A 17,983-nucleotide genomic window follows, 5' to 3' on the forward strand; every position below is an offset into this window, starting at 1 on the left:
AAGTACTCAGTGGCTGGTGGGTGGGAGCTTCACCCGTGATGGACAGGGCTGTATCCATCACTTTCTCTAGGCTTTCCGTTCAAGGGCGTTGGTGTTGAAGGATGTAGGGGCACGGCCTAGTTCTTCTTTCTAATGGCACGTATGTGATGGGAAGGTCCTCTGGAATGATAATGCCTTGTTGACCCTTTCCACCTCTGATCCCGTGACGAGGACTGGCTCATGGATCTCCGTTATCCTCTTTCTGTAGTCAGTAACTAGCTTGTTGGTTTTGCTGACAGTGAGCTTTTCAATCTCCCTCCCATATGCCGATCCGCAGGATTCACCTGTGAAAGACAGCCTCACCTGCATGGGCTGTTTAGAGCCCTGGATGATAGGGAGGGAGAAGGTATCGGGACAGGCGTATCACCTGAGCCCAGACCCCTTGCTGGAAAACTGATGAAAACATGGCGAAAACGAAGATAGACCGCGCTTAGGATGGAATGATGTGCTTCAGAGAGGGGGAGTGGGACGAAGGAGGGCGGAGGGAGGCGGAATGATTGGGGGGCACGACAGGGTTTAGGCATGGGGTCCGAAGAGGGCGGTGCATTGGAGGACTCAGGGGAGGCGAGGTGCTGGAAAGAGAGTGACTCTGAGGAGTGAGGGGTTAGTTGGTAGAAGCGTGTGAGACTAGGGGTCGATGAGGAGAGGTGCTGGTAAATGAGCGGTAGGACTCAGAAGGGAGCTCAGCACGGAGGTGGCCGGGACGAGAATGGGATCAGGAGGCGTCGGGGTCCTTACCCAGGAGATTATGAAATTAAACCTTCCTTTGCTTTGCTAGTTTTAATCTGTTCTGATTATATTTATTTATTTACGTTCCCTATTTCAGATCCAAAAAGAGAGCGCATATGACTGCAATTTTGCTAGAATGGGGCGAGAAGTTATAGTTTGCTTGTTTTGCACTGATGATCTGTTACTGTTTATGTTTCAGAGTCATAAAACCAAAGGCCAGAATCACCATTTTACCTGTAATTTTAATAGATGCATCACAAATTCAGAGTAGGAAAGGTGTGAGTTGACAAATTAATTTCTCTGTGTAAATTGCCTGTGTTTAGTGATTGCTGCAAACAGATGGAGATAAATGACAATACGGGGAGAATACAAAAGTGATACTTGTAGGATCCGTGTACATGGGTGGTTGAAGTTTGTTACGGATCCCGCGGGCTGAAGAGTTGTCTCCGTGCTGTAACGATCAATGACTGATTCCAGAAGCCTCAATTCCTACAATAATCTTTTGCCTGTTTGAAGCCTGTCAGCGAGGAGGCATTTATGACTTCTGTAGCTTTACATCGGATGGCGTGTTCTGTTTATATCAGCTGAACATGAGTTTCGATTTCCCTCATTCCTTTTGATTGTTTCACTTCGATGTAATTTCCTGATTTCGCTGACTGACGCGTTGACGCTTTCGAAGGCAATCAGAAGTCTACTGCAGAGGTCATTACTGCGTATCTTCCAAAAGAGTCGACTCTAAGTTCTTGCCCACCTTAGAGATTTCATTCAGGGGAAAGAAAAATCATGTATTCATTTTCACAGGCCCAAAGAAGAGGATGTTCTGAAATCCTAGAATCATTAAACTACAGTAATTTGCTTGAACTGAAGGACACTGTAGCCAGAAAGATAAATGTGTGGAGTACAGAAGGTAAGTACGATCAGGCCGATTTCTATCTAACAAATAGATTATAATTGTTTATAACTGTGTAACTCTCTCTTGTGCATCATTGGATATGTTTTCTCTTTAGACTATTTTTGGGTTCTGAACTCAACCTTGTGTGTAAAATTGCACGTTTACACTCGAATAATTTTTAAATGTATTTAAAGAAAAATGTACTTAAGGAAGCCTTGAATGTACTGTATATATATATATAAAAACATTCTCTGTCCTCTGGACGTATTTGCTAATTTTTTTTACCTTCAGCTGATGAAAAATAATTTTTACATTGGGTGCAGAGCACAATGCTCTCATTTAAAATTATGCTTTTGTGTTGTGATTATGTGGTTTTCACCATCTCAATAGACTTTCTCAAAAACGCATGACATTCCTACATCAACCTGCCCTAACTTATCTAGTAGCATATGCAGTGAATAATTAGCATCTCATTGTCTTCTGGCAAGATAGCACCAATGTCCAACGGCAACATCTTGTAGACAGTTTACAGAACTACTGGATACTAGTTTTCTGCTAAATATACTTCTGAACTGTGATTATTTGCAGCCTGTAATTTCCCTTTTTAACAATATAGTTTTTGGGACAACTGAATGATCTGGCGCTTCTGTGATTTCCTGGGGGATTCGGCATGGAATACAGCTGTGGCTGTAGCTGGGGGTGGCTGCGTTTATTCCTAATGGCACAACATAGCACAAACCCGTGGTTGGCTCCATTGCTCCACTCTGAGTAAAGCGCTGAGCCAGATTAAGTTCAATGAGAATGGAAAACGAATGGGTGTTCGTGCCACCTGCCTGTGTTTGACTGGTATCCTACTCAGTGTTGCCGGCGGAAGGTGCTGCAGTCTTGGATCCCAGGCCGGGAGGTCCAATTGCCTTGGCAGTTCGTGGCGATGGACTCACTTCTGGCTGCATTTTCATGTTTAATGTCTTCACTGTTGAAAATGCTTTATTATTTGTGTGATTGAGACCTTTCGGCATGCAAGTGGATCTGTGGTTGAGACCTGCAGCTAAATGGCAGACACAGCAGCGAATTTCCTGACGCGGTAGCCGCAGCCATTGGCTCCTGTACCGTGTGGCCGCAGCCGTTGGCTCCTGGACTGGCTTCACTCGCCTCAGCGGTTCATGGTTGTGGACGCACTTCAGGGTTCTCTGCCGTTTGATGTTTAATGCCTTGTGTATTGTTTGTTCGCTTTTTGTTGCTGCTTGGTTTGGAATTTTTTTTTTACGCACGTTTGATGGTCTTTTGCGGGTTTTTTCTTTAAACGGGTTCTTTGGAGTTGCTTCGTTTTGCGAGGAGACAAATCTCAACTTCGGTAATGTACTTTGCACTGTAAGGTTCAGTCTCAGAGTGCTGTGTGCTAGCAGTGTACTCTAATCTAAAACATAAGACAGCGCAACTACAAACCTAAACTGGCAGAATTTCAACCTTGTCAATGTTCACTGAAGATACAAAACTTTAACCGTGTTCTTTAGACAACTTAGAGGAAGTCGAGCTTGATTTGTGCTTCAACTATCGAAGTTTCTTTCCACATTCTTTTGCAATGAGTCAGCACATTGCTTCTCTTATTCCAGTAATATTAAATCAGTTTCTATGTTACACCAGAATGTATCATGCCAAACAAAAAAGTGTGTCGCCTTTACAAACATGTATAAACCAGCCTTGGTATATGTCAACCAAATTTAGTTTCGTCCATCATGTTGAAATAATGCATTTAAGATACTATTATGCACAGTTCCATGGCAGGCTTTAATTGTAAATACCCTGTGATTATAATTAAGCAGCTGGACTAATAATTAGAGTTCAGAATCAGTTATTAAAAAGATGAGTCTGATTAACACAGGTAACTGGGAAATTAACATTTAGTTATTTAATAAATATGGACTTAAAACACTTCAACAATACAGAGACAGACACAAAAACTTTCTTCACTAGTCATCCTGAATGGCTGTATCACTGCCTGGTATGGGATCTGTACTTCCCTCAACTGCAGGACTCTGCAGAGAGTGGTGCGGACAGCTCAGCACATCTGTAGATGTGAACTTCCCACTGTTCACAACATTTACAAAGGCAGGTGCATAAAAAGGGCTTGAAGGATCATTGGACCCGAGTCACTGTAACCACAAACTGTTCCAGCTGCTACCATCCAGGAAACAGTACCGCAGCATAAAAGCCAGGACCAACAGGCTCCAGGACAGTTACTTCCACCAGGCCATCAGACTGATTAATTCATGCTGATACAATTGTATTTCTATGTTATATTGACTATCCTGATGTACATACTATTTATTACAAATTACTATAAATTGCACATTGCACATTTAGACAGCAATGTAACATAAATATTTTTACTCTTCATGTATATGAAGGATGTAAGTAATAAGATCAATTCAGTGCAATTCATTCAGGAAAGGAGATGTATTGTTCCTACATGGTCTGACCTTTCAGGTGATACCAGATACACACTAAATTGATTAACATTTAAGTGCAGTCAGAAGTAATTTCCAACCAGATTCAAGTAAAACAGACTCATTCATGTATAGAGCACCTTCCCAATCTAAAGAATGAGTTATGCTGAGTGGGAGGAATAGGGTACAGTACTGAAAGCACTAGATGAAATCACCCATGTGTTACGAATCCCGTAACTGGGTATCTTACCAGCAAAGATAGAGACGCCCATTGGAGTCTGGTGATACTATTTTTAACAGTATTTATTAGTAAAAATACACAAAAATAATATCAATGCAAATATACAGATAATATACGTTGTCAATACTAAACCTAAAAGTGCGGGTATATAGGAATCTTAAGAAAGAGATTAGAAAAGCTAAAAGAAGATACGAGGTTGGTTTGGCAAATAAGGTGAAAGTAAATCTGAAAGGTTTCTACAGTTATATTAAAAGCAAGAGGATAGTGAAGGATAAAATTGGCCCCTTAGAGAATCAGAGTGGTCAGCTATGTGTGGAACCGAAGGAGATGGGAGAGATTTTGAATGATTTCTTCTCTTCAGTATTCACTAAGGAGAAGGATATTGAATTGTCTAAGGTGTGGGAAACAAGTAAGGAAGTTATGGAACCTATGACAATTAAAGAGGTGGAGGTACTGGCGCTTTTAAGAAATTTAAAAGTGGATAAATCTCCGGGTCCTGACAGGATATTCCCCAGGACCTTGAGGGAAGTTTGTGTAGAAATAGCAGGAGCTCTGACGGAGATCTTTAATATGTCATTAGAAACGGGGATTGTGCTGGAGGATTGGCGTATTGCTCATGTGGTTCCATTGTTTAAAAAGGGTTCTAGAAGGAAGCCTAGCAATTATAGACCTGTCAGTTTGACATCAGTGGTGGGTAAATTAATGGAAAGTATTCTTAGAGATAGTATTTATAATTATCTGGATAGACGGGATCTGATTAGAAGTAGCCAGCATGGATTTGTGCGTGGAAGGTCATGTTTGACAAACCTTATTGAATTTTTTGAAGAAGTTACGAGGAATGTTGACGAGGGTAAGGCAGTGGATGTAGTCTATATGGACTTCAGCAAAGCCTTTGACAAAGTTCCACATGGAAGGTTAGTTAAGAAGGTTCAGTTGTTAGGTATTAATGCTGGAGTAATAAAATGGATTCAACAGTGGCTAGATGGGAGATGCCAGAGAGTAGTGGTGGATAATTGTTTATTGGGATGGAGGCTGGTGACTAGCGGGGTGCCTCAGGGATCTGATTTGGGCCCAATGTTGTTTGTAATATACGTAAATGATCTGGATGATGGGGTGGTAAATTGGATTAGTAAGTATGCCGATGATACTAAGGTAGGAGGTGTTGTGGATAATGAGGTGGATTTTCAAAGATTGCAGGGAGATTTATGCCGGTTAGAAGAATGGGCTGAACATTGACAGATGGAGTTTAATGCTGAGAAGTGTGAGGTTCTACATTTTGGCAGGAATAATCCAAATAGAACATACAGAGTAAATGATAGGGCATTGAGGAATGCAGAGGAACAGAGAGATCTAGGAATAACTGTGCATAGTTCCCTGAAAGTGGAGTCTCATGTAGATAGGGTGGTGAAGAGGGCTTTTGGAACGCTGGCCTTTATAAATCAAAGCATTGAGTACAGAAGTTGGGATGTAATGCTAAAGTTGTACAAGGCATTGGTAAGGCCAAATTTGGAATATTGTGTGCAGTTCTGGTCACCGAATTATAGGAAAGATATCAATAAATTAGAGAGAGTGCAGAGACGATTTACTAGGATGTTACCTGGGTTTCAGCAATTAAGTTACAGAGAAAGGTTGAACAAGTTAGGTCTCTATTCATTGGAGCGTAGAAGGATGAGGGGGGATTTGATCGAGGTATTTAAAATTTTGAAAGGGATAGATAAGAGTTGACGTGAACAGGCTGTTTCCATTGAGAGTAGGGGAGATTCAAACTAGAGGACATGATTTGAGAGTTAGGGGGCAGAAGTTTAAGGGAAACACGAGGGGGTATTTCTTTACTCAAAGAGTGATAGCTGTGTGGAATGAGCTTCCTGTAGAAGTAGTAGAGGCCAGTTCAGTTGTGTCATTTAAGGTAAAATTGGATAGGTATATGGACAGGAAAGGAGTGGAGGGTTATGGGCTGAGTGCGGGTAGGTGGGACTAGGTGAGATTAAGGGTTCGGCATGGACTAGGAGGGCCAAGATGGCCTGTTTCCGTGCTGTGATTGTTATATGGTTATATGGTTATAATAATAATCAATAAGAAATAAGCTCTATCATTGTCTAGGGGATAATGAATTATCCGATGGAAATCTAAAGTTCATTTCAGTGCATACAGGCTGCAGCCGTTTGGTTGTTGCTGTGTTGCAATTGTTGGAGAGAGAGAGAGAAATAGAAAAACTTGCCAGCTTTCCTTGTTGCAATCTTGATCCGTATCCGTCCTTTAGCTAGACCATTCCGTGGAGGACTCGCCACCCAGGCAAGGATGGACACACACACAAGCCCCCCACCGTTTCTCCTGGTGTCTAAGGGGTGTTTCCCCAGACCCATCTTTTATCCTCACTCACGGGGTCTCAGATGTCAATCAGGTTGGGATGATGTAATCCCTCAACCAGACCACTCTGGTTGTCCCCTGAAGGGTTTCAATGAATAGTACAATACTCAATACACAATTCCTTCTCCAAGAGACAATAGCAGTAATCAGTGGTTCTGTTTCGCTTTTGTTAGGAGACATTCCAAACCTCTTGTATTCTGCGGTGTCTATAACAACTGCCTTTGCTGTTCCTGTGTCTCTCTCATTACTGGCATGCTGTGTATCTCTCTCATTTCCTGGGTCTCAGACCCGAAATAATAACGATCTTGTGATTCTCAAAAAGTGTGGGGGGGGGGCTACTTTGCACCCTTCAGCCCCTCAGAGTTGCTCCACATTCGTAACACATTTAAGTGTCACAACTCCCCTGACACCTTCTCCCTCAGTACCACTCAGGGCCCCAAACAATCCTTCCAGGTGACACTTCATCTGTGAGTCTGTTGGGATCATATAATTTATCCGTTGCTCCTGGTGTGGCCTCCTGTATATCATATAACCATAGAACAATTACAGCACGGAAACAGGCCATCTCGGCCCTTCTAGTCCATGCCGAATGCTTACTCTCACCTTATCCCACCGACCTGCACAGCCCATAACCCTCCATTCCTTTCCTGTCCATATACCTATCCAATTTTACCTTAAATGACAATATTGAACCTGCCTCTACCACTTCTACTGGAAGCTCATTCCACACAGCTACCAGTCTCTGAGTAAAGGAATTTCCCCTGGTGTTACCCCTAAACTTTTGCCCCCTAACTCTCAACTCACATCCTCTTGTTTGAATCTCCCCTACTCTCAATGGAAAAAGCTTATCCACATCAGCTCTATTGATCCCCCTCCCCACCAACCTTCTATGCTCCAAAGAATAAAGTCCTAACTTGTTCAACCTTTCTCTATAACTTAGGTGCTGAAACCCAGGTAACATTCTAGTAAATCTCCTCTGTACTCTCTCTATTTTGTTGACATCTTTCCAATAATTTGGTGATCAGAACTGTACACAATAGAGACCCAAAATAGATTGGGAGACCTTATCACTGAGCACCTTCATTCTGTCCGTTACAAAAAGCTGAATCTCCTGGTGATTCTTATTCCCATTCCAACAAGTCAGTTCATGGCCTCCTCTACTGCCGTGATGAGGCCACGCTCAGGTTGCAGGAGCAAAACATTTTAGTCTGTCTGGGTGGCCTCCAACCTGATTTCTCAAACTTCTGGTAATGCACACCCCCCCCCCCCCACTTCATCATTCCCCATTCTTGTTTCTCTCACTCACCTTATCTCCTTACCTGCAAACACCCTCCTCTGGTGCTCCTCCCACTTCCCTCTCTTACAGGGCCTTCTGTTCTCTCCTAACAGATTCCCCCTTCTCCAGCCTTTTATCTCTTTCACCAATCAACTTCCCATCTCTTTATTTCACCCCCTCCTCCACTCCTGGTTTCACCTATCATCTTCCTCTCCTCCCTCCTTCTTCATACTCTGATTCACTCCCATTCCTTGGCAGCCCTAATAAATGGTCTCAGCCCAAAACGTTGACTGTTTACTCTTTTCAATAACTACTGCCCGACCTGCTGAGTTCCTCCAGCATTTTGTGTCAGTTGCTTTAAAATGTCTATCTGTGTTATTAAGCATAATAGAAGTCATACAGAAAAGATCCTTCACCTCACATGTCCATGCTGACCATCAAGCATGCATTTACACTCATTAATCCTATTTTAAACCACCCACATTCCCTTCAGCTCCCTCCAGATTCCTCCATTTACCCACTCACTACTGTGGCCCATCAGCCTTCCAGTCTGCATGTGGAATTTGGAAGGAAATCCATCTCCAGGAAGAAACCCACTTGGTCACAGTGCAGACTCTGCACAGACAGCAGAGGAAAGTGGCCATTTTCCTCCCTCAGAATGAGCATTTATTTTTAGTTGAAGTACAGTGATAGCTTAATTTCTCATTCTCATTTACCTTCTTAGTGAGCTAATTATTCTACTTACAATTACTTTTTTATTTTACTTACAATCAAATATTGAGATTAGGTATTTACGTGCATATAAATTATATATTCTTGAACTTTCTTGCAGACCTCATCAATGTCATTCTGAAACACAGCCAAAGTGCAGAAGAGCTCCTAAAACGCAGGAAGGTTCTGCGCGAGGAAATATTGAAGTACCTGATTAAACATGGTGTCACTGTTTCTACATCGTCAGACAAACAGCAACTTATTAATAAAGCTTTGGTCTATTGGATAATGTCAGAAATGAATAGAGAGCCAACAGCAGCTAAAAAAGATGTGCAAGTTCTGCACCAAAAACAGAGGGAAGAACTGGGGCAAAAGTTAGTGGAGAATACTGAAAGTATAGTGGTAAAACCACAGACAACGACTTCCACAACATTGAGAGAACTGAGGCAGGTGAGACAGGCAGAGGAGCAGAAGGAGAAAGAAGAGAAGGAAAAGAGACAAGAGGAGCAATTGCGAAGGCAAGAGGAAATACGGACTCCACCGCAGGATGCAATGCCCATGGAGTTGAACATAAATGTGAATATTTTGCAGGTAATTTATGTGCATCAAAAGATATTTAGCTGCATGTGGAGATGTTATCTTCTTGCATCTAAATGTTTAGAATTTCCTTATGATTTATTTTCATAGACCCGAAAGTATCCTTCCATTAGCCTAAAACCATAATACTCAAAATGCTATCCAGAAAAAGTAAGACATTTTTGCAACAGTTGTACTTCTCAAGAAAGTATTCTATTAATATTAATGAAATTGATATTTTTTTCATATCAGATTAATTCAGAGTTGTGGAATAGGATGGAAGTTGAGTTGCTGTAACTAACAGAATGATGGATAAGATGAGTGTGGCAAAATGATTATTATTACCATATTTAATGTCTTTACATTCTTACCTCACTTGGCTCAGAACTGATTTGCATTTAGATTTGTGATGTTGATAGATATCTGGAGCTGTGGTGTACAGCACCACATTAATGCTGCTCATTCATCAAAGTTGCTAACTCATCACTTGGGGTATTGTTTCAAACTAAAGATCGAGGGAAAGAATTTTATACACACTTGAGTGTTGAGGATTTGGAATACTTTGTCAGGGATAGGAGTTGACAGAGGTTTATTTCTAGAGATTGAAAAAGAACTGGTTAAGTATGTAAAAGGAATGAACTTAATAGTCCATGGAGAAAAGACTGGACAGTATTACCTAACTGGGAACTAGTTGAATTGCTCTTAAGTGGAGCTGGATGAGCTGGATGGGCTGAATGGCATTATTGTCATTCTGTAAAATCTTATTCCTATGTTGAATTCAATTAGAAGAAAACACCAAATGTAGTAATACAAATGTGGTGTAATACCAAATCAAGGTTCAAAGATTCAAAGTAAATTTATTATTGAAGTATGTATACTGCATACAATTCTGAGGTTTGTTATACCACAGGCAGCCATAACAAAACAGAAACATCATGGAACCTATTTGAGGACAACATCAAACACCCAACGTGTGATAAAAAAAGAACAAATCATGCAAAAAGCTTTTAACATACGGAATATTAGAAATCAAACTGTGGAATGCACCTTAAATACATACAAAGTGCTGGAGGGACTCAGCAGGCCAGGAACCATACATGGAAAGGAATGAACAGTTGATGTTTCTGCTGAGAACCTTCATCAGGACTGGAAATGCAGGAGGAAGAAGCCAGAACAAGAAGATGGAGGGACAGGAAGGACTACTAGCTAGAAGGTGATAGGTGCAGCTAGGTGTGTGAAGGGATGAAGTAAGAAGCCTGGAGGCAATAGGTGGAAAAGGCCTTAAGACATTATAGAATTAGGCCATTCAGCCCATCAAGTCTGCTCTGCCATTCTATCATGGCTGATTTATTATCCCTTTCGACCTGATTCTTTTGCTGTAATTTTGGCATCCTGACTAATCAAGAACTTTCTAACCTCCATTTTAAATATACCCAATGATGGCCTCACAGTCATCTGTAGTAATGAATTGCAGATTCACCTCCCCCTGGCTAAAGAAATTTTTTCTCATCTAAATGGACATCCCTTTATTTCGTCCCAGTGCCCTCTTGGTCCTTGACTCCCTTACTATCAGAAACATCTCCACAGCCACTCTAGCTAGGCCTTTCAATATCCAATAGGTTTCAATGAGATCCACCCCCCCTTCTACATTTCACTGAGTACAGATATGAAACCATCAAATACTCCTCATACATTAACCCTTTCATTCCTGGAATCATTCTGGTGAACATCCTCTGGTCCCTCTCCAATGCCAGCACATCTTTGCTTAGACAAGTGGCCCAAAACAACGGTTTGACCCATGCTTTATAAAGCCTCAGCATTACATCCTGGCTTGTATATTCTATTTCTCTTGAAGTGAATGCAAACATTGTATTTGCCTTCCTGAACCAGTGACTCAACCTGCAGGCTAACCTTTAAGAAATCCTGCAGGAGGACTCCCAAGTCACTTTGCACTTCTGATTTTTGAATTTTCTGTGGTTTCACTCATTCTACCAACGTGCACGATTATACCCTTCCCTACACTACTCCATCAGCAGTGTTACGGGACCATGTCGAGGAAATGGGGCTGCATTAGTTGACCTTCAGCTCTTGAGAGGAGGAAGTGATAGGTAGGAGGTAGTCACCCCTAAAATGCAAGGGGATGATACCTGGTGACTGTCAGGAGAAGTGAAAAGAACCCTGTGTGTACCCCTGTGCCTGTTTCCCTCAATAATAATTACACCACTTTGGATACTTCTGGTGGGGGAAGGAAATTATAGCAACCAGGTCTCTGGTATTAAGTCTGACCCTGTTGCTCAATTGGGAAGAGGAATGCAGTAGTGATAGTGGATTTCATAGAGGAGCAGACAGGAGATCCTGTGGATGTGAAGGAGACATAGAGATGGTATGTTGCCTCCCGGGTGCCAGAGTCAGGGATGTCTCAGTTCGAGCCCATAGCTTTCTAAAGGGGGAGAGTGAGAAGCCAGAAGTCATGGTGAATATCGGTACAACAACATAGATAGGAAAAGGGAGGAAGTCCTCAAGAGAGGATATAGGGAGCTAGAAAGCTGAAAAGCAGGACCTCCAGGGTAGTAATTCCAGGACTGTTGCCTGTGCCACACACCACTGAGGGGAAAAATAGGATGATTCGGCAGATGAATGCGTGGCTGAGGAATAGGTGCAGGGTTTCAGGTATTTGGATCATTTGGATCCCTTCTGGGAAGTAATGACCTGTTCAAAAAGGACCCGTTACACCTGAATCTGAGAGGGGACCAATATCCCTGTGGGCAGATTTGCTTGAGCTGTTGGGGAGGATTTAAACTAGTTTGGCAGGGGGCTGAGAACCAGAGTGACGGGCTGGGGATGAGGCAGTGGTAGACAAGTAGATGTAGTGTGCAGTGAAACTGTGAGGAAAAGTAGGCTGATGATAGGGCAATTTTGTAGTCAGTGGGATGAACTGAAGTGTAACATTGGGACAAAATCAAAAAGTGTGATGAATGCAGGATTGAAATTGTTATATTAGAATGTACATAGTATACAGGAAAAGGTGGATGATTTTGTAGTGCAGTTAGAGATTGGCAGGTATGATGTTGTGAGCACTGAGTTGTGGCTGAAAGGAGATCATAGTCAGGAGCTTAACATCCAAGGATACACAATGTAATAAAAGGAAAGGGTGTGGAGTGACTTTGGTTACAATAATAAATGATATCCTTTGGATGAGCCAATATTGGATCATCAGAAGATGTAGATTGTGTGGAGAGTTAAGCTGTTAGGGTGAAAAGACTCTGATGGGACTCCGAACAGCAGCAAGGATGTGGGTCTCAAATTACAATGGGGGATAGAAAAGGCATGTAAAAGTGAAAATCAGGGTGGTGCTGAATCCCAGAGACAAGTTTTTTGGAAAGCCCATGAGATGGCTTTTTAGAGCAGCTTATAAATGAACCCACTAGGGGAACAACAATGCTGCATTGGGTGTTGTGTAATGAACTGTATTTGTTTAGAAAGGCAGTGATCACTCTGCAGTTTGAGAGCAAGAAGCTAAAGTCAGATGTATCGGTATTCCAGTGTACAGGGAAATGGATCAAACGCGGGAAAATGTGGGAAAACCTTAGATGGAATCAGTTGGGGTGAAGGGTCTGTTCGCATGCTGCATGACTCTATGACTAGTTGGAAACCTTTCATTTCCAAATTCAAATTTGTTCATTTAATCTAACTTCCATGGTAACCAGAATGGGAATTAAAGGGTATTTAGCCACAGCAACACCAGAGTACTTGGTTTGGTGAGGGGTGGAACTGAAGTTGATGGAGGAGTTAAAATCAGAGGTGATTAATTGAATGGCTGAACTGGCTTGAATAGCATTAGCTCAGATATTGCATTCAACTTTGATGTGCATACTTATGCATGCAACAAACATATTTCTTATACTTTCTTGACTGCGAAAAGATGAAACTCCTATTCCTGATAATAGCTGACTTATAATCTCTGAAATACTAGTAATGCCAAGAGCAGTTGATTAGCAGTGTTTAGAATACCAACACCCTTTGCTTCAAACACTTAGGCGTTGGGTTAAGACCTTTGCCTTACTCATAACCAAAGCAATGCTGTTAAGGGGGCAGTTGAAGTTGTAGATCCAGTGGGAGTGAAGGATAGGTGATCTGCTTCCAGGTTAGGCTTGTGTGCAGCTTTCAGGGGAGCCTGCAAATGGTTCTGTTTCCATGGCCTGCTGCCCTTTTCCTTCTCGGTGTTATGGGCTTGGAGGCTTGTCATTGTCTAGGTTAACTACACACTGTAGTGCATTGTGTAAATGGTACAGATTGTATCCACTGTGTACCAGTGCTGGAGAAAAAGAATGCTAGTTGATCGGCCTTGGTCTTTGATGGAGTCAAATTCATGGGTGGTGTTGGAGCTGAATAAATCCATGCTGAGTGTTTCAAGATTCAAGATTGCTTAATGTCATTTCCAGTACACAAGGGTGAAGGAGAATGAAATAATTGTTACTCCAGATCCGATACAGCTCAAAAATAATATTTTCATATCACAAAATAAAAATAAATAAGATCAAGAACAGAATATTAAAAATATACAATAATTATAAATACATAAGTATATATATATATATATATAGATTGACTGTATTGTCATAAAGTGACACTATGTACAGGAGTGTCTACATAAAGTGACTGACTGGAAATGATAAAGTAGTGAGGGGGGGTGGGGCTTAGTGTGTGGTTTAAGGGACATGGAACTGCATACTTCTTTGTCCGCATTTGTGGTACTCAAAGTATTTGTCTTTGATGTAATATTCTATTTTTTTTTACAAAGCTGACTTTATTCTTTTCTCAACACATTCCAGTATCATCCCCCATCTCAGCAAGAGGCAAGTGGAGTCTCAGGAGGTGAACAAATGGGCAAGGAGTTCTGTGAATGGTTCTTCCAGCTTCTGAACTCTCAGAATCCTTCCTTTGGACAAAAGGCTGAAGAGTGGGGCCCCCAGCACTTTTGGGACGATGCAATCCTTCACTTTACCTATTGTATCCAGGAACTCGTAGAAGAACAACATCAGAGTTCTGTGACTGTTAGTTTGCGCCTGCTGTCACTGGTAAAAGATGAACAACTGCTCTTCAACCCCAATATCAGCCAGAGTGGTCTGATGTGTGTAACTTCTCCACACGGAATAGTTGCCATAGCAGTGGCTGGCACCATTCACAGGAATTGCCAATGCCTAGGTGTTTTTGAACAGCTCATTGGGCTCATACGCACACCAGTCTATGGAAACAATTGGAAAATCAGGTATATTAACCTTAAGGTGAAAGCTTTTAATGATCAGCCTGTAATTCTGCAACCCAGTGTATCTGTTCAGATGACAGAACTACAAGCCTGTATCAATGAATTAAGTGCATTTCCGAAGTAATTTACTTTGAAAATCATTTTCACTTTATAGCCTGAAAGGATTTGAAATTTGTGTGGATTTATGTAATGGGTAGGCATTTTCCTGCATAAATGACACTGGATAATAAAATTAAAAAATTACCCTCCTTCTGGATTTGCAACTATTTTCACATATGGAAGTTTTACCAACTATTGTAATCTTAGGAACCTATCTTCTACTTTAAAAGACAGTACTGCGCTAAAGTCTTAGACACATAATGAAGTTAGGACTGATCAGACACCTCCCTGATGGTATTGCATGATGGATCAGAATCTGTTTGTACTTCTCAGCATTGAGGATTCCATTACTTCTGACCAGATCACCAACTCCATTTGCAGAAATGCAGGCCCAAACTGGCAGGGAACCTCTGACCTCTGAACCTCTGTTTGCTGCAGACATGCATCTGTGTATCGCTCTCCAGCTTTTCTATAGACAAACTGCCTCCTGTCTGAGCCAAAAATTTCAAATTTTGACTTTTCATTCCAGAGTAGTTGCTGCCATCGTTCAGCACACCCGTCCTGGGTTTTTGTGCGTAGGCGAGTCTCTTGGCTTTGCTTCCACTTTAAAGGAATGGCTTTTTGGCGGCAACTCGTCTATGAATATTTCTGACAAGACTTCTCCAGATTATAGAGGGGTGTACTTGGGTTTCAGTGGCTTCTGTGTGTTCAGAGCTGATAGCAGTACTGGACTGCTTCTGAGTTAGAAGGGACATTAGTTTGGTGTTTATCCGTCTCCTACACTCCTTTCATGTCCGACCACTGCACTTCAGATTGTCAACCTTGCCTGTTTTTATGTGCTTTTTCAGAATAGATTGGACAGCACATCTTAAATCTCTTGCCTGCCACAACATTTCTGCTTGGGAGAGACATTGCTGATGCAGGATGACCACCTTGTAGTCTTGTTACGGTGTAAGAATTGATGATTTAAAGATTAAGCCCCCACATTTGCCACAATCTCACCTTTTAATTTGGTTGTCCTTCATCTAGTTTGATTTCTGTTTCAGTTAATCAGTTTAGTTCATTCAATACATTATGTTTTTGATCATTAGCATCCTTTTTGTTTATCTTGGTTTGATCGTGCATTGGCCTAGATACATACTAAGTAATCAAGATTTTACTTGAAAGGTGGTTTATTATATATTACTTTCTTCAGAGAACTACATAAGTTCTTGGTAACATTTAATTTTTTGGAAAATGAATATTTAGAAATCTAAAATTTGCTCTCTTCTACTGACACTATTGCAGAAGAGAAAATTAAACATTTAAAACAAAATTTGAATATAAAATCTAGGCTGCCAAAGATTCTTGCACAGAACTGTAGTTATTGTAAAAAGAAAACTGACCTTCCAAAAAAGATGATTTAGGGATGAAAATCCTTTGTGCATTATTTTTAATCAACAGATCAATATATTTAGTAAATGTCAATTTGCATCATTTCATTTAAATCATTAGTGCATATATAAATTACTTTTGTTAAATCACTATAGAAAGGAGCCTTTTGCAAGCACCAATAAAATGGGGGCAAGTGAAAAATCCAGATGAAAGCTTTTAACAATCAGCTGGCAATGATCCAACCCCGTGTCTGTATCTGTTCAGATGACAATACTACAGGTTCACGTCAAAGAATTAACTGCACTTCTGAAGTCGGCAGATTTTGGATAGGGAAGGACAGTGTGCTGAGGTATATCAGCTGTGACTATGATGAACAGGCTCGAAGGGCAAAACAGCCACTGGTGCTCTTATCTCTTACCTTTTATGTTATCATTTGTATTAAATAGAAGCTTGTGTTTAAATGGGACATTTATTAGAGTTTTTATGTTCTCAGTGACAGTGACGATGGGTCTCTTTCATCCTAATGTGCTTGTGCTTGTCTGGTAGAAAAAGCTAACTTTGAACTGCAGGGTGAATAAAAGGATGGAGACCCCACCTAGAAAATATTTATTGGAGGGTTGGGGGTATAAGGTGTGGATCTTTCTTAATTGTGCAAAAAGGTGATGCTCCTGGACATGAAACATAAGCAAGAACTCTTTACTTTTAATATCTGCTGCTTCTTATTAACATTGATGAAGAAGGACTTTCTCAATTCATTATTTTCTGTGTATTGTCTGGACCGGGTTTTATGCTTCACTGATTATTTGATTGTTACACTGTAATTATCATTGAAATAAATTAATTGGATAATAAAGTTTGCATTAATCATTAACTCCTGCAGCTAAATATTGTAAATGGAAAAGTAATACATTGATGGAAGGGGTTGCAGTATACATTTCAGGGTCTTGACCCAAAATGCTGACTCCATAGATTCTGCCTGACCTACTTAACTCCTTCAGCAGTTTGTTTTTTTTTACTCACAGCTGGTAGTATTGATATTGGTGTTGGTTTATTGATACATGTATAAGGTACTGTTAGAAGCTTGTCTTGCATGCTGTTCATACAGATCAATCATTACACATGCATTAAGGTGGAACAACAGCAATGCAGAATAAAGTGTAAAAGCCACAGAGAAAGTGCAGTGCAAGTAAACAGAGTTCAAGATTATAACAAAGTACTTTGTAAATTATGCAGTTAAAAATTCCTCGCATTGTAAACCAAGTCCATTGAAAAGTCTGGTAGCAGCTGGATAGGAGCTGTCTTTGAGGTTGGTGGTAGGTGCTTTCAGGTATCTTCTGCCCGATGGGAGAGAATGTGCTAAGCAGTGTCCACAACTCTCTGCAGTCACTTACGGTGATGTACAGAGCAGCTGCTGTACCATGTTATGCATCCAGTTAAAATGCTTTCTGTGAGGCATTGATAAAATGGAGCCTAGTCAGTGTTGATTTCTTGGGAAGTATGCCAGCCTGTACACCTGATAGTGGAAAAAGAAATGAAGTGATGAAACTCTAATGCAGGAATAACACATACAAGTTCGCCCTACTCTAGGTCACACCCAACATTAGTTTGTTCACCTCGTTCCAAAGTCTTCACCAGCTGTGTGCCTTTACTGAGGCAGTATATTCTCACAGGATTTATTTTTGGCAGAACATGAGATGGAGCCAGCAGTCTGAAGCACATCTGCACCTCAAGGAAAGGTGCTTCTAGCCTCCCATTATTTAAATCAAGAGCCTGCTAAACTCGTGAGACTGAGATGTCCTTAATCACACCCCAAATGTTGGTTTGTGTGGATGCTGTGTCATTCGCTACCCTATTGCAAACTAATGCCATGAAATAACAGAAAGTACACTGCATACGATTAAAGGATTATACTTACGAATCTTAACTGAAGGGGTAATAAAGAAAAAGGGCAGTTTCTAATTAAACA

General features: G+C 41.1%; 1 protein-coding gene across 3 annotated transcripts; it reads left to right on the forward strand.

Moving 5' to 3' along the window:
• The first annotated feature begins 367 nt into the window (after window positions 1–367).
• On the forward strand, window positions 368–16,844 carry LOC132393436 (uncharacterized protein C3orf38-like). Of its 3 annotated transcripts, none has more exons than XM_059968662.1 (3): window positions 368–1,675; window positions 8,824–9,293; window positions 14,111–16,841. In XM_059968662.1, the coding sequence occupies exons 1-3, from the start codon at window positions 1,552–1,554 to the stop codon at window positions 14,666–14,668; spliced, it is 1,152 nt and encodes a 383-aa protein (XP_059824645.1). In that variant the 5' UTR covers window positions 368–1,551; the 3' UTR covers window positions 14,669–16,841. The 3 variants fall into 3 exon arrangements, with proteins under 3 accessions (XP_059824645.1, XP_059824644.1, XP_059824646.1); XM_059968661.1 differs by having other exon boundaries at window positions 1,539–3,014; window positions 14,111–16,844; XM_059968663.1 differs by having other exon boundaries at window positions 1,539–2,845; window positions 14,111–16,842.
• The last annotated feature ends 1,139 nt before the right edge of the window (window positions 16,845–17,983 follow it).

The sequence above is a fragment of the Hypanus sabinus genome, chromosome 4 (genome assembly GCF_030144855.1).
Source record: "Hypanus sabinus isolate sHypSab1 chromosome 4, sHypSab1.hap1, whole genome shotgun sequence".
Taxonomy (NCBI): domain Eukaryota; kingdom Metazoa; phylum Chordata; class Chondrichthyes; order Myliobatiformes; family Dasyatidae; genus Hypanus; species Hypanus sabinus.